We start from the raw sequence: 17,513 nt of genomic DNA, 5'->3' as shown, positions 1-17,513 counted from the left end.
CTGCTGCTGGGCAAGCTAGTAAGCAGAGGGCAGCTGGGGTGCGCTGGGTGAGCTGTGCTGGCAACCGTGCGAGGAGGCATTCCAGATATGGAACAGCAGGATAAACCAGGAGCAGAGTCAATAGCCAGGCCAGGGGTCATACACAGCGGAATCAGTCTGAGATGGGTAAGCAACAAGCCAGGTCATACACAGCGGGCAGGAGATAGTAGATTAGTCAGCCAAGCCAGGGTCAAATATGATGAGACAGACAGGAGCACAGATCAGGACGTAAGCCAGGGGTCAAGCCAGAGATTCAGGATAACGGATATAACAAGCCAGTTCGGTATCGGGAAGTCCAGGAATCAGGATAAACAGGTACAGGAGACACAGGAAGCTGACAATAATCCAGCAACCTGCCTGTGTCAGCAGCAGTTTTAAATAGGCCAAAGGGTGCCAACAATTGTCACGGTGCGCGCGCGCATCAGCACATGCGTCTGTGTGCACCCGCCGTTGTGCATCTGCGTGCACCCACTGTCGTGCACCTGCGTGCGCGCATGGGGATTCGTCTGGCGCCACCGCGACGGGTAATGACAGGATCACCCATCCTACGGCCATCTTCCTGACACAGCCTCTCTGCAGTTGCTAATAAACTGAAACATGCTCAATGTTCCAGGTTTCCAAAAATCATGTGATTTAGGCTGCCTTCCTCAGAGGAGGGTTTTGTTATATTTAATGCAAGAAAGTATATTTTTTATTTTCTTTTTCAAATAACAGATTTGATTTTTAAATTCTGACCTGTATGCTATTAATCTAGTTTAATGTGTGAGCTTTATTTATTGATTAGCTTCAAGCCTTGGCAAGATTCAATTTTTGAATTAACTATAGGAGTGTTTGCAAACATTCATTACATTATATACTGGACCATATATGGAGCATCTCCAAGTTCCTCATTTGCAGTTTTACTTTGTTGAGTTGTTGATTTGGCACAGGAAATAGTGACATTCTGAGGTTTGAGTCAGCTCATATATAATTCCGCTTCAGTAAACGGTTCCTGTGATTGTTCCTACATTCCAGCAAGTTTTTCTTTCTATTCACAATGGATGATCCGGGGAATACTATATCCTTGAAGGATTTTATTACATCCTTGTCCCTTTCTTCATTACCAAGGATATTACAGATCACCTCTGGGGTCTATCTGCAGAGTGAGTATAATACAGAAATATAGCGGCTTAGCAACAAATAAACACATCAGACGCAGCTTATGATAAGTACTAAGATAGACACTAGTTTAGAGCTAGTGATCCCTTTTTATGTTACGATTTGAAATTCCTGTGTACATTTACTATTGATGTCAACTGATAGTATCTTCATTTCTAGAATATGTAATCCTCAATACAACCTAAATTGTTTCCTTGAACACCAAGGGTTTCAACAGCTCTTTTAAACGCTCGCTACTATGGCAAGAGGCTCCCAGAAGGCAGACATACTCTGCGTCCAGGAGACGCACTTTTCAGAAAATAAACCTCCCCAATGTGCTCACAAATTATTCCCACATTGTTTCCAAGCACGCGCTGATAAAAAAGCAAGAGGGGACATGATCGCAGTTCATTCCTTAGTATCCTTCACTCTCGCTCATCTCGAACAAGACCCCTCAGGCAGATATCGATCTTATCAGCCTCCTTCAACAATCACCCTCTCATTATCGTAAATATATATATGCACCCAACGTCCACCAGAGATCTGGTCCAGAGGTCCATATTACAAAAAGTTTCTAAAGGAGATTCAAAAAATGCTATTTAGAGTTGTGTACATAGTGGTACAGTAAGCCTCAGTCCAAACCAGGGCGACTTGTCAGGCGACTTAGCCGCCTGACAAGTCGCACTCCATGCAGTGCGATGGAATCGTTCTAATCTTAGAAAAAGGTTCCTGTACTACTTGGGGCGACTTCAGAGTGGATTGCATAGATTATTATTATAGAAGTGTTTTGCAAGCTGCGCTGAAGTCGCGCCAGTGTAAACCGAGCCTAGATGGTACATTTGGAATTGGTACAACTTGTATTTTTCAACACAGAGCTTTTTGAACAAGTATAAACAAAAAATATTAAACCAAACCCTTAAATTGTAAATTGATCTCTAATTCCTGACCCTAAAAATCTCTTAACCTAAACAAACTTCTAAACTTAAGTTGGCCATATACTGTACTATACGAATTTAATTTGACTATTGTATGGCCAACCTAAATTTAGGAATTTGTTTAGGTTAAGTTAGAGGTAGGGTCAAGGATAAGGGATAAGGGATTATTGTTTTTGTTTTAAGAACATTTGTTTGTTTGTTTTTTATTGTTAAGCTGGTAATACATTATACAATTTTCTTGTTCAATTTCCTTTAGATTTACCTTCCACTACATAGTAGAACGGCCTGCCTGATTGCATGCAAGTTGAAAGTGTTTAGGTTTAACCTCATATTATATGGGTTTGGTAAAAGTTGTATAATGTATGGCCAGCTTTAGTGTTGTTAAACCAATTTCGCTTTTGACGAAAGTGATGAAAAAATTAAAAGGCGCAGGATGGAATTTTTTTCGTGAACGAACAAAGTCCTAACAGTGAATGTAGTCTTATGCCCCGTACACACGATCGGACATTCCAACAACAAAATCCATGGATGTTTTCCAACAGATGTTGGCTCAGACTTGTCTTTCATACACACGGTCACACAAATCTTGTCGGAAGTTCCGAATGTCAAGAAAACGGTGAAGTACAACACATACGACAAGCCAAGAAAAATTAAGTTCGATAGCCAGTGCGGCTCTCCTGCTTGATTCCGAGCATGCGTGGAACTTTGTGCGTCAGAAATTGTGTACACACGATCGGAATTTCAAATCCAGATCTCAAATTTTGTGTGACCGAAATTCCGATGGAAAATATCCAATGGAGCTCACACACGGTTGGAATTTCCGACAACAGCCTCCCATCGAACATTTTCCGTCGGAAAATCCGACCGTGTGTACGGGGCATTAGCCTGGGATGTTAAAAGCAAACATTTTCTGAAGTACTTTTTGAGTGTCATTTGTCAAGTCATCAAATGTACTGAAGATAATTTTCATACAAAAGCTTGTACTAATATTTGTATAAATGTTAATTTAATAATCTACTAGTGTATAGCCATCTTAGGCCCTAATAGTAAACTAACCTGTCACATATACTCACTTGTTCCAGGAATAACTGCACCAAATCCTTTCATTTCTGCTGACAACTTTACCAAAACCCTTGATCTATATGTCTAGTCACTACACAGTTTAATGAAAGTTATGTGCTTTATAAGATTAACCACTTGCCTACAGGGCACTTATATCCCCTTCCTGCCCAGGCCCCCGCAATGGGGTACTCACATTGCACAGGTGCGTAAGTGCACCATCCTAAAACAGGCTTCCCAAATGTAAAACGAAAGCATGATATGGCGTGCGGTGTGGTTAATATTCTCGTCTCTTCCTCCGTGCTGACAGCTCCGTCCTGGCCCGGAGGACGGAGCTGTCAGCACGGAGGAAGAGACGAGAATATTTACCACACCGCACGCCATATCATGCTTTCGTTTTACATTTGGGAAGCCTATTTTAGGATGGTGCACTTACGCACCTGTGCAATGTGAGTACCCCATTGCGGGGAGTGTGTGTTTTTTACAATAAATCCCTTACAATGTTACACTATGGAGCCTTTTCTTTTTCATTCATGAAATGGAACGATACCTATTGAATAATTGGAGGTCAGCACCTGCACAGTATCTCAGAGCCCAGGGGTGGCTCCAAAGCGTGTTTTGACATAGTTTGATTACTGTGTCACACGCTCTGAGGTGAGCGCATATGCTTTTGGGGTTATCACAGGAGAGCACTGGAGCATGTTTTTGATCGCACGGTTATGAAGCGTGATCAGCGTTTGCAGCTGATTATTACCATCCACCTATTCTTTGCATTGATTCATCAGTGGCTCGCAAGATCTCCCTGTATTTGAATAAGATGAGCAGAAGTTCCACTTTTGGGTGGAACTCCGCTTTAATAGCTATTATTATTCTAAACTTTTTACACTATTATAAAGCAGCAGAGATGTCTTATTTTAGAACTTTTTTGACAACTAATTAGCAAGGATGAGCTCAGGCATGTTTGGACCATAGTCTGAACCCACCTTAGCTTTACCACCAGGAAGCTTTACAACACCCCACCAATCATAACTGGATCTGAATGAGAGAGGTGTCAGTGTTTTGACATCTGTGCCTGTTCAGTTTGTGTCTGCATACACCACAGACTTGTGTCCATTTACATCAGGCTACCTCTGATCTGTCACATTTAGGTCTGGAAAAATAGAAAAAGATGTTCTTTTCCTTTTTTTTTTTGACCTGAATGGACACAAGTCAAGTCATATCTGGACTCCTGTAGACCTACATGGAGCTTTCAATCAGGTCCACATCAGTGGCAGCTGGTGCTCAAAATTTATGGGGGGGGGGGGGGCGCAAACAAACTGAAAAATTCAGGAAAAAAACATCAATTGCTGCCACTGTGCCATCATACGCAGCTACTGTACCTATGAATTGCCGCCACTGTGTCATCATATGCAGCTACTGTACCCATCAATTGCCGCCACTGTGCCATCAAACACAGCCACTGTGCCATCATATGCAGTTACTGTACCCATCAATTGCCGCCACTGTGCCATCAAACACAGCCACTGTGCCATTAATTGCCGCCACTGTGCCATCATATGCAGCTACTGTACCCATCAATTGCTGCCACTGTGCCATCAAACACAGCTACTGTGCCATCAAACGCAGCTACTGTGCCCACAGGATAACTGACAGGCGGACCTGATTGCAAAGCTTGGGTGAAACATTTTTAAAGGGGAGTGATTTGGGGGGGGGGGTGGTAAAAATGCAGCTTGGCTGTGTGTTTTTACTGTCCCTTCCCCCATCACATGTGTAAAGTAGGATCTCACTATGTGCTCATGGTCATTATTATGATGATCAGAGCACAGCAGGTGCTGGTATGGCTCTGTCAGTGTAATATGCCTCCGCCCGAAAATGGAGAAAAAGTCCCTCTTCTGCTCTCACCTCCTGGGCCCCTCTATTAGCCTGATGGGGCCCAGGAAGGTACTATATACCTTGCCAATCAAGTACAGGTGATACTCGAAAAATTAGAATATCGTGCAAAAGTTAATTTATTTCACTAATGCAACTTAAAAGGTGAAACTAATATATGAAATAGACTCATTACATGCAAAGCAAGATAGTTCAAGCCGTAATTTGTCATAATTGTGATGATTATGGCTTACAGCTCATGAAAACCCCAAATCCACAATCTCAGAAAATTAGAATATTACATGCAATCAATAAAACAAAGATTGTACATAGAACAATATCACACCTCTGAAAGGTATAAGCATGCATATGTACTCAGTACCTGGTTTGGGCCCCTTTTGCAGCAATTACTGCCTCAATGCGGCGTGGCATGGAAGCTATCAGCCTGTGGCACTGCTGAGTTGTTATGGAAGACCAGGATGCTTCAATAGAGGCCTTCAGCTCTTCTGCATTGTTCGGTCTCATATCTCTCATCTTTCTCTTGGCAATGCCCCATAGATTCTCTATGGGGTTCAGGTCAGGTTTGCTGGCCAATCAAGCACAGTAATCCCATGGTCACTGAACCAGGTTTGGGTGCTTTTGGCAGTGTGGACAGGTGCCAAGTCCTGCTGGAAAATGAAGTCAGCATCCCCATAGAGCTTGTCTGTGGAAGGAAGCATGAAGTGCTCCAAAATCTTCTGGTAGACAGACGGCTGCATTGACCTTGGACTTAATGAAGCACAGTGGACCAACACCAGCAGATGACATGGCTCCCCAAATCAACACAGACTGTGGAAACTTCACACTGGACTTCAAGCATCTTGCAGTGTGTGCCTCTCCATTCTTTCTCCATACTCTGGGTCATTGGTTTCCAAATGAGATGCAAAATTTGCGCTCATCAGAAAAGAGGACTTTGGACCACTGAGCAACAGACCAGGTCTGTTTTTCTTTAGCCCAGGTAAAACGCTTCTAATGTTGTTTGTTGTTATTCAGGAGTGGCTTGACAAGAGGAAAATGACATTTGAAGCCCATGTCCAGGATCCGTCTGTGTGTGGTGGCTCTTGATGCACTGACTCCAGCCTCAGTCCACTCCTTGTGAAAGTCCCCAGCACTTTTGAATGGCCTTTTCCTGACAATCCTCTCTCAAGGCTGCGGTCATCCCTGCTGCTTGTGCACCTTTTTTCTTCCACACTTTTCCCTTCCACATAACTTTCTAATCATGTGCTTTGATACAGCACTTTGGGAAAATCCAACTTCTTTTGCAATTACCTTTTGAGGCTTTCCCTCATTATGGAGGGTGTCAGTGATGGTTTTCTGTACAACTGTCAGGTCAGCAGTCTTTCCCATGATTGTGATTCCTACTGAACCAGACTGAGAGACCATTTAAAGGCTCAGGAACCCTTTGCAGGTGTTATGGCTTAATTAGCTCATTAGAGTGGAACACTTTGAGCCTAGAATATTGCACCTTTTCACAATATTCTAATTTTCTGAGATTGTGGATTTGGGGTTTTCATGAGCTGTAAGCCATAATCATCACAATTATGACAAATCACAGCTTGAACTTGCTTTTGCATGTAATGAGTCTATCTCATAAATTAGTTTCACCTTTTAAGTTGCATTAGTGAAATAAATGAACTTTTGTGCGATATTCTATTTTTTTCGAGTATCACTTGTAGGTGTAGGTTAATAAAGTTATTTAGTTAATTTGTTTTTTTAGCTAGAAATCTGCCCAAGCTCCTAACTGCAGGCTGGGCCCAGTACAACAGGGCTGTTTGTACTGCCCTATCAGCAGCCCTGGGGCTGCATCACACAGCAATCCTTCCTCACACATAGAACCGGGGATCCGGCAACCTCTTTCGAACATCCCCCTCCCCTCTGACTGAGCCTGAATAGCTCCTGGTAGGCTGACCTGCCTTTACAACCAGGACCCTGTCTCTGTGAATGGCACGTCCCAAGCTCCATTCTTGTTTAATGTTCTTGAACCGGGCCCAAACTTCACTCTCTGGCACCCGTAGAGGCTTGGGAACATACAGAAAATCACAAACCATGTCATCCTCCCACTTCCCCCGTGAGCTATCAATGATGTTCATGGTCTGCGTTGGGACATAAGGATAGTCATAGCCCCACTCCAAGGCAACCCTTCTTTGTACTTCCCGCTGAAATCTTGAGAGCCGGGGTAGCTCCATAACTTTCCCTCTTCCAGGCAGAACGCAGGCATCTGGGGCCTTAGTGGCCCATTGTCTGTAAGTGGGTGCCCTGGTCTGGGTGGTGGAAGGCTGACTATTGAATGTTCTGCTGGAACGTATTGGGGTCCATGCTGGGACATGTGATTCCTCCAGTGCATCAGGTGAGGTATCAGCAGGTAGGGAATCAGGGGAGGACCAGGAGAACAACTTCTCCACTGACCCGAACTGCTCCAACACTCTGGGTGAACCCCAATCAATGACCCGGCCCTTGCTCACCACATCCAGCTTACCTCCAGTTTCTCCTCCCTGCAGCATGGGCTCCTTCCGGATGGGCACAGCAAGGGTCTTACTGGATGCCGGCTCTTCTGGGGTATCAATCGGAGGCCGCACACTAGCTCCTGCAACCTCCAGGCCCCTGGCCAAGCCACAGGTCTTCACAGCAGACTCTGCTTCACTTATGTCCCTGAACTCTGGTGTGGACGCACCTGTTGGATGCTCCTCTCCATCACTGGTGAGTGATCCTTGGCCCTCTCGGAATGTCCTGCGACTGCAGAGTGCAAAGTCCTGTGAGTGGGTGGTATTGTAATATCTTGCCTCTCGCTGCACCGGACCTAGGCGGGTTAGTGTATCCCCACAGTGACCGCACCGGGCCCAGGCACTGACTCCAATTGTTGGCAGATGGCACCTGGAACATAGCATGCACAGCCGCTCCACTCCTCCGAATACTCCCAAAGAGAGTCCCCCACAAAGTTCTAAGCCGATGCCCATATCAATCAGCACCCGGTCCTGCACTTCAGATAGTCGCTGCATAGCGGGGACTCTCCAGTCACCCTCCACCATCTTCCTTCATCTCGTGTCTGGCGCGTAGCATGCTGAGTTCTTTTTAGTTCTCCGCTGGGGCGTGACTCCGCCCACACGCTCGTTGGTTCAGCGTGTGAGGAACTGTAAGCAGACATTTGTGTTCTAAATAGGGGAATGGTGCTGTTCGCAAACTGTAAAAAACAAAAAACCAACAAATCAAAATAACACCAAGAGAAATAAAAGAAAAATAATATGTGGATGTGGATGAAAAAAATTTTTTTGAAATATATAAAATGGACAAAAAATGTGGCGTGTGCACCAAAGTCCACAACAAGTGAAAGATTCTTACTAGAACCCTGCAAGCTATTCCATGGCGTGTATAGCATAGGGTGTGAGTGTGCAAATCACTGGCATAGGTGAAAGGATAGCAAACACATGCCTAATAAAAAATAATAATTGAAAGTGACATAAAAAATATATATATCAACATTTAAAATCCCACTCACATGCCCAGTAACATGAAAAATGCATGTGAATAAACCAAATATTAATAAACATCAATACCCCCTCTGACATAAATCGTAAAAAATGCAAACAGGATGTGGGTATATATTAAAAAGATGATCAGAGAAAAAAGTATTTGGTGATGATAAATAAGTACGGTCAGAAAGATATATATATATATAAAAAAATGCAAAAATTAATGTGTGTACTGCAAACAAGATCGTCCAATGTAAATTGTCCAATGAGTGTGACGGAAATCCCTCTCCACAAATGATAGGTATATTCAACAAATGTGTAATCCCCAACGGGTTTTCAGTAGTGATGTGTCCGTGTCAAACAGACCCCCTCTTGTGCCCTCACTCACCAGAAAGCCCAACCCCTGCAGGGGTGAAGGGCATGGATAGATCCTGTGGCCGGAATCCTGGACGCCCGGAATCCCCCTCTCAGGTCCCTCTAGGTCCACAGTGTTCTTTGCCTTTGTTTGTCTCCTGTTATTTTCTCACTTTCTGCACCTCCTGTTCTTTTCCTCCTGCAGTGGCAATAGTCTGGGTACTACTGAAAACCCGTTGGGGATTACACATTTGTTGAATATACCTACCATTTTTGGAGAGGGATTTCCGTCACACTCATTGGACAATTTACATTGGATGATCTTGTTTGCAGTACACACATTAATTTTTGCATTTTTTATATATATATATATATATATATATATCTTTCTGACCGCACTTATTTATCATCACCAAATACTTTTTTCTCTGATCATCTTTTTAATATATACCCACATCCTGTTTGCATTTTTTACGATTTATGTCAGAGGGGGTATTGATGTTTATTAATATTTGGTTTATTCACATGCATTTTTCATGTTACTGGGCATGTGAGTGGGATTTTAAATGTTGATATATATATTTTTTATGTCACTTTCAATTATTATTTTTTATTAGGCATGTGTTTGCTATTCTTTCACCTATGCCAGTGATTTGCACACTCACACCCTATGCTATACACGCCATGGAATAGCTTGCAGGGTTCTAGTAAGAATCTTTCACTTGTTGTGGACTTTGGTGCACACTCCACATTTTTTGTCCATTTTATATATTTCAAAAAAAAATTTTTCATCCACATACACATATTATTTTTCATTTATTTCTCTTGGTGTTATTTTGGTTTGTTGGTTTTTTGTTTTTTACAGTTTGCGAACAGCACCATTCCCCTATTTAGAACACATTGTATCACGTGGATTTCACTTCGGTGTTTCCAGTTTGCCTGGGGGGCTGCAGTTCCTTGTTGACACTGATCCTAAGCGCGAAATATTTGACTTCCATCTGTAAGCAGACATTTGCCGTGTGCGCCAGAGTGACACCTGGTGGCAGGCGCTGTTGAATTGCAGGCACTGTCCAAGTTTAGTTTAAAAAAAACTGCATCACAGAGCGGACTGAAAGCAGGCAAACTATGCAGCAACCACCATTAACAAAGTAAAGTCTCTCTTCCATGATATCCTACTGTGTGGGACTGACCGTGCAGCAACCCATCGAAGACACCCCCTTGTTGCATACCGTTACTAGGGGCAACAGCAGACATCTTCAACTCCCTTTACTGTGTTAAGCAGGATTAATAAAGTCACAACATTTTTATCTTCTCTGCAATGCAGTGAGCAATGCCTGTGCCATGCAGATCGCTGGACATATTTGTAATCCGGAGAACGATCGCTCGCCGTGGTTGCCACAGGTGATAGCACAAGGTTACAGTCACTGGTTGCATTAAAAACAACTGAGTGCAGGGGCGTGATGGCAGTGCTGATCCTGGACGGTTGCTATGGACAATGACACTTGGCAACAAATCTGCATTTAGTTGCTATAAGCAACGACACGTGGCAGAGCAAATTTTAGAGCAAACATAGTCTTTTTCCCTAGTTTTACCCCAAAACTTGGCAAAACAGGCAAAGTCTTCCTTGGCTTTTGCGGTTGCTAAGGGAGACGGCCAGCGGGTTAACCGGGAAGGCAGATTTCGGTGGGAACTCCATATGTAGCCATGGGGTTAGCACTACTGACAAACAATCCGCCAAATTGCCCCACTGCCAGACGTAATACATCCTTTCCAGAGACAATGAACAGCCTTTTGCAAGCTTTGTTTTTGTTGTTTTATTGGGGGATACAACTTGGATAGGGATTGGGATATGGGATGCCCACAGAATTAATCATTGCCATCACATTTACAGATTTCAGTATACTTTGATCATAGTTAGAGCCTGAAGGTTGAATGTGCATACTTCAGTAAGTAGAAATCTTCTCCTGCAGCTCCCTGCAGACTGTTACTCCCTCTGCATCTCCATGCAGACTATTGCTTCCTCTGCATCTCTATGCAGACTATTGCTCCCTCTGCATTTCTATGCAGACTACTGTTCCTAAAAATTCTCCATCCGTCACCGTGTGAGGGACAGAAACATCACTTTTGACAGTGTAAAAGTAATGGTCTTAGATCTCTTCACCTCCTGCCCAATCTTACTTCCTCTTGCACAACTTGTAATTACATTTAAGGTATAACACATCCTCTTCTAATGGGTATGAAGAACTCACTCTGAATAAACCCCTCTACTGGCTCCGGTGACTCACTGCTACTAGGCCTGAGGCCTGCAGAACCTCTCCCCGGAGGCCTAGTAGGTTAAAGACTATTCTCTAGGAAATGGACTACTGCTGTCAGCCAGTCCAACTTGCAAAACATGTGCCAGCTGGCCACACTGATTTAACACAACTCCCCACAGTCACTTCTCTGATCCAGGACTCTTCACCATCCACCGTGTGCATGATAAAGACTCTGCTAGTGACCGTGTAGAAGCAGAGTTCCCTTCCAGAATCACTGGCACCTCCAGCCATCCACTGTGGTAACACTCACCGACCTTCCAGCCCTGAGTCCTTTATGAGGAACTTGTCCGGACCATGCGTTCCGACAGCTTCTCCTGGCCCTCTGCTCCAGGAGTTCGCTGCCACCGACCATGTGGTGACAGAGACATTGCCAATGACTGTGTAGTGGCAATGTTCCTTCACAGTTCTCCCTGGGCGAGCCTCTCCTCCTGCGATCGCTACACCCCCCCCCCCCAGATGGGGGTGTGCTCCTGCAGCTGCTTAGCACTCCATTACTCACGTCACCCAGTCGACTACTCCTCACCCAGCAGCATGTGACCTTAGCATATAGCATATATAGGAGGCCCGCCCCCTGCCAATGCCAGTTAGGGATTGGTCAAGGCTCCCACATGTGCTGCCTGCCACTCCAGCTCTAGCCCCAGCCTCCTTTTCCAGAACATTCTCCCTGGAAGCAGGGGAGACGCCTCAGACTGGAGCACAGATGGTCACACCCACTTCTACTCTAACCACTCCCAGCCCCCAGATCAAAACAGACAGGCCTAGCTCGCAGCATAGGCCTGTCTAAATTTGCTTGTGCTGAACAAACCTAGTAAAATATCCCTTACTAGCACCTACCTTCTGGTAGAGGGTGTTACATAGTATTAACCTCTTACTGTATAAAGAATTTTCACCTTTGGCTCCATGTTACTATTAACACATGCCAGGCTATTTATCAATATTTTGCCCCAAAGACTTATCTTTGCCAACTCGAAATTTGTGCATCTAGTACTATTCTTGTGGCACTTTCCTAGAAACTTCTGGATCGGGAGTGCTCACTGTTGCGCCACATGACATCCTGTTTCAGAACTATATGCCCCATGATTACTCACACCTAGTCTATAATGCACATGCATGCACACTCTAATATATTCAGATGACCTCCTGCACACTTGCTCCCAGCCCATAATGCACATGCATGTTCAATCTAATAGAGCTTTAGTTGGGCTTCCTCCCAAACCTGTGCACACACATTAGGGTGCTCTTCGGGGTTACTCCAGGGAGACCCTGCATGAAAGCATAATCCCCCTATAGAAATACTAGCGTTTGCAGCAATATTGTGCTGCATACACAGGCTGCAAAGACAAAGGGAACAACAACAACAGAAATACGTGAGGTATGTTGCTACATATAATTTGTTTTAGCAAGGGTTTAAAGCTATAGTTAAGTCTTGGAAAAGAAAAAAAAAACTAAATTTGGTCCCTGCAAGTTAATGTTATAATGTGCTAGTATGCATTGAAAGACTTACCTTAAAACAAAGCCCTCCAGTGGACCACTGCCACCCCTGACAGGGCTTCTATTTTCACCCGGTCTTCTTCTGGGTTTGTGGGCTCCAATTGTTTGAATGGCCAAGCTGCGATGACACCCCTCCCATGCATGCTGACAGTGCACGTTTAGGAGATATTCATTGTACCTACAGGTAAGCCTTAATATAGACTTATCTGTAGGCACAAGATAAAAAGTGGAGTTTACTATTGCTTTAATAACACTTTAATTATAGGTATCAAAAAATATGTTGGAGTGGGGAGAGGCGATCTATGTCAGATGCGTTCCAGTGAGAGATTGTAAAGACAAATTATGTTGTCCAGCATGACTAATTACTATTTTTCATGATAGCCTGTGTGCAGTAAAGCTGGGTACACACCGGCCGAATGTCGGAAGACAACGGCTGGTTAAAAAAAAACGTCAGACATTTGGCCCATGTGGATGTCAGTCTGTCCGAGGATGTGCATGCTGGAAAACCAGCATCCGACAACTTCCGATCAGCACTCTCAGCCAATGGCAGAGAGCGCTGATCAGTGTTTTGGCAGGGGGACGTCCCCTTGTCAGAGCACAACAGCTCAGTGGGGGAGATCGCTGAACTAACCTCGTATTGGAGCTGACCGTTTTTTCTTTCAACCAGCGGGGGTTGAACAAAAAAAAAATTATAGTGTGTACCCAGCTTTACCTAATTGATTACTTTTTGACAGCACATCCAAGCAAAAACAGTAAGAACAAGCTACAGTCCTTTTATGTCTATGGTCACCTTGTACTGAATGTTTTGAAAGCCTAGCATAGCACTTGCAAAATATAAGGGCAAGCCCAAAATTGAAAGTTTAAATTCCTGTGTTCATATATGTAAAAATTCTATCAAACCTTTTCAATAACAAAAAATTGCAAAAAACACATGGGGCCCCACCCGCCCCACTGCAAATTGTCCACCCTCATGAGACTTTCCTCTCAAGAAGGTTTGGCACTCCCTGACAGTTTTAAATATTACCTGGACACCCAATTGATTACTGCCCACTGGTGGCTATGCCCGGATACTACCAATATGGCAACAGTTTTAGAGGCAGCAGTACTGTCTTTCCTGGAGGCCCTATAGTTTCTTCTCTATAAAGGAGCCAAAGCCCCTTATCCACTGACGCCTTCCATGTTCACCACCCTTAAGGCTTGAAGAATGAGCTCCAGTTTACTGATCCCTAACCTGGATAACAGGTTACTCTCTCATTGCTGCCTGCCCTGACTCTTGCTTGGATAACTGAATATGTTTCTGCCTCCAGCCAGTCCTAATCACTGCATGCTTGGTATTCTGCATCGTGAGGCCATCTGGTACAGTTTAAACTCTCTCTCCCTTAAGTCCTAACTTAAGTCCTGGGGCATCCCAATAAAAGGTAGCATAGAAGCCTTAAGGGAAAGGTGGCTCCATTAAGTGAAACTGCACATTAGTCATGCTATTTTTGCAGAACAGAATGCGAATCGGTGAACCTTACAATACATATACAAGCAGATAATAAGGCACAATGATGCTGGCAGATTTACTAAAGAAATAGCAAATTGTGTAAATAATTACTTAAATTATCCAGTCATGTTAAAAGCATATTCCTGTTTATTTTTTTTATTTATCATGATTGTATAATTGAAGAAACATATTCAGAAAATTTCTACTCCTTTAGTAAATCAGACTCAATGTATACACAAAATCCAGTGAACTAAATAGAGTGAACTAATGCAGGGTATCCACATCCTGAAACTTGTTCAGCAAAAACCAACTGAATTTTGGTAAATATTTGCCAATGTCTGTTCAACAGAAGCTGGTCTGACAATCTGCTGCTGTTAAATGGGCCTGCTATAAATCCAGCATTCAATCAGTAATTTTAGCTAATGGCTGCAGCTTCTGCTTCCTGTGGGTGGTATGGAAAAATGAAACATTAAGTCTATAGCTAATATATTGCACAAAATGCAGTCCACATTTTGAGTAATAATCTAAACATCTTAACATGGTAATAGACAGGACGCTGGATAGGTTTCCCCCCGTGACACAAACTAGCACTGTAGCAGACACCCGGCTAACTAAATTTTTGAAAGAAACCGGACTTAGAGATATTTGGAGAGCTCAGAATCCCGAGACCCGACAATACTCATGCTTTTCCAGGATACATTCCATGCTCTCCAGGATTGACTTGGGGAACGAGGAAATGATGCCCCTGATAAAAAATGTAAACTACAAACCAAGGGGCTTGTCAGACCATTCCCCGGTGACAGTAATGTTACAGTTGGGGGAACGTAATCATCCTGGGGAGTGGAGATTAAGCCCCTTCTGGATTGAACTGATGGGAGATTCGAACGAAATTCTACTCCCCTTGCGAGAGTTTATTGACCTGAACCGGGGGAGCGCCTTAGAGGGAACAGTATGGGACGCTATGCAAGCCTTTTTAAGATGCTTAACGATCCTACAGATTTCAAAAATTAAAAAACAGACTAAGGACTGGGAGGGATTAATGGGGGAGAGGGTAACAATAGCGGAAGAACAATATATTAACAACCCGGACACACAAAACACTTAGGAACTGGATAAAGGAGCAAAACAATTACCGGCTAGTGGCCCTCTGGAAGATAGAGAACAAGCACCTTTTCCAGAGACAAGCAGATCTCGGAGAAGGGGAAACTGTGGGACACATATTGGTACAACTGGTCAGGGCAAACTCTTCCACTTCCGTAGTACCTACGATCACTGTAGAAATGGAAGAGTGACCTCCCATACTCCAGAAATAGTGGGTAAATTTAAAGAATATTACGAGGATCTGTACAGATCCCACCAAGACGAGACGAAGGATGGAATGGATAGTTTCTTCAAGAACTTGAATCTTCCCTCCCTCACTGAGACGGATAGAGCTGAGCTGGACTATCCCATTACAATGGAGGAGCTGCAGCAGAACACTAACGAGATGGCGAACCAGAAATCTCCAGGCCCAGATGGCCTCCTAGCTGAAATATATCAGCATTATGGGAAGGTTCTGCTCCCCGAGCTGTTGAGGGTATTGAACTGCTCGATGGCAAAGGGTGCTCTTCCCCCATCAATGATGGACTCCACTATAATTACCATACACAAGGAGGGCAAAGATCCACTTGATGTTGCTTCATATAGGCCTATTGCTCTACTGAATACAGATATGAAAATCTTTGCAAAGGCCTTGGCGGCTAGGCTGAATAAAGTTATATTGAAACTCATCCACCCCAACCAATCAGGCTTTATACCTGGAAGAACGAGTATAAATATAAGGTGGTTATATTTGAATTTATAGGCTCCAATGGACGGGGGTGCAGAGAGGGCTATTCTCTCGCTGGATGCCGCCAAGGCCTTTGATTGCTTGGAATGGCAGTACCTTTGGAAGGCTATGGAAGCAGCATGGACCGGGATTTATTAACTGGGTTAAAATGCTTTATAGAGCCCCAGAGGCTAGAGTAAATGTAAACAACGAACAGTCTGATAAATTTGGCTTGGGGAGGGGGTTGTCCCCTGTCACCCCTCCTCTTTGCCATTGCAATTGAGCCTCTGGCTATTGCTCTTAGAGCCTCTAAGCAGGTGAGAGGCTTTAGAATATGTGATCACGAGAAAAAAAAAAATCGCATTATATGCGGATGATCTATTGTTGTTTCTGGGAGATACACAGGAGTCACCTCGGGAAGCTATGAATATTATTAATAACTTTGGTCAAATTTCTGGGTTAAAGATAAACTGGGCAAAATCTTGTTTGTTACCTGTAGATCCCCTGTCTGACCCTTTGCCAGAGGAAGTGGCCCAGATCCCAGTGATGAAGAAATTCAAGTACTTGGGCATAAATATCTCCAGAGACCCCCAATGTTACACCTCAGATAACATCAACCCGTTACTGGCCAAATTTAGGGACAAAATAAAAGTCTGGAAAAGTTTGCCAATATCTGTGGCTGGTCGCTGTAATTTAATTAAAATGATCTGGATGCCGCAACTCCAATATGTATTACATAATTCTCCAATATTGTTGTACAAAAAGTGGTATCAAAAGATAAGACAAGTTGTTCAGGGAATTGATCTGGAGGGGTGGTCCTGCAAGAATTCGGTTAGGTACTCTACAGCTTCAGAAACAGGAGGGAGGAGTAGCCCTCCCACACCCATTTAGTTATTTCTTGGCGTCACAACTCCAGCATATAGGGGGTTCTAATTTAGTAGACCGAGAGGTAAGAAGAAAGAGGCTTCTACAAAATACTCCACATGACTCGATAATTGAAGCCCTGGAGGCAGGATCTTTTTCCTCAGGACTACCTACTCTGAACCTTATGATGAGAGTATGGGATACAGTGAAAGCAATTTTGAAGTATAGTGGCCTTTACAGAGTATACCCCACTGTGGGAGAATGGCAAACTGGGAGAACTGCAGGAGATTGGGGTAGTAAGGGAATGGGAGAGGTGTGGAATAAAATCCATTTCCATAGGCGTGCGCACAGGGTGTGCCAGGTGTGCCTGGGCACACCCTAATCACCCCGTGCGGCGCAGATTCCCCCTGTTTAGACTCCTGTTGTTTCACCAAAGCTCCCTAACGTGGCTTCTAAAAAAGAGATGTAATTCTAAACAAATAAAGTACTAAAAATTAAAAACCGGATACTGGCCCGCTGCCCTATGGACACCGGTGGTATATATGCACATGCATATGTGTTTGAGCTTTGGAGTGCACACCCTAATGCAATAGGCTGTGCACACCTATGTCCATTTCTCAATTATACACAGACGGATCCTTGAAATCTTTC

General features: G+C 43.8%; 1 protein-coding gene across 3 annotated transcripts in view; it reads left to right on the top strand.

Annotated features, from left to right (window-relative positions):
- The first annotated feature begins 983 nt into the window (after positions 1–983).
- THEMIS2 (thymocyte selection associated family member 2) overlaps positions 984–17,513 on the top strand; it is a 184,899-nt gene continuing 168,369 nt past the window's right edge. For 2 of the 3 annotated variants that reach the window (XR_012241733.1, XM_073616256.1), the window contains exon 1: positions 989–1,181. Coding sequence is in view for 2 of the 3 variants with exons in the window: in XM_073616256.1 (XP_073472357.1) it covers positions 1,076–1,181 (106 nt within the window). In the remaining variant the exon portion in view is untranslated. Of the gene's footprint in view, positions 1,182–17,513 lie in introns of all 3 variants that reach the window. The other variant, XM_073616257.1, reaches the window with a different exon arrangement.

The sequence above is a fragment of the Aquarana catesbeiana genome, linkage group LG02 (assembly GCF_042186555.1).
Source record: "Aquarana catesbeiana isolate 2022-GZ linkage group LG02, ASM4218655v1, whole genome shotgun sequence".
NCBI lineage: Eukaryota > Metazoa > Chordata > Amphibia > Anura > Ranidae > Aquarana > Aquarana catesbeiana.
Note: the sequence above shows the minus strand (reverse complement) of the source record. Positions and strands in the feature narration are given on the sequence as shown.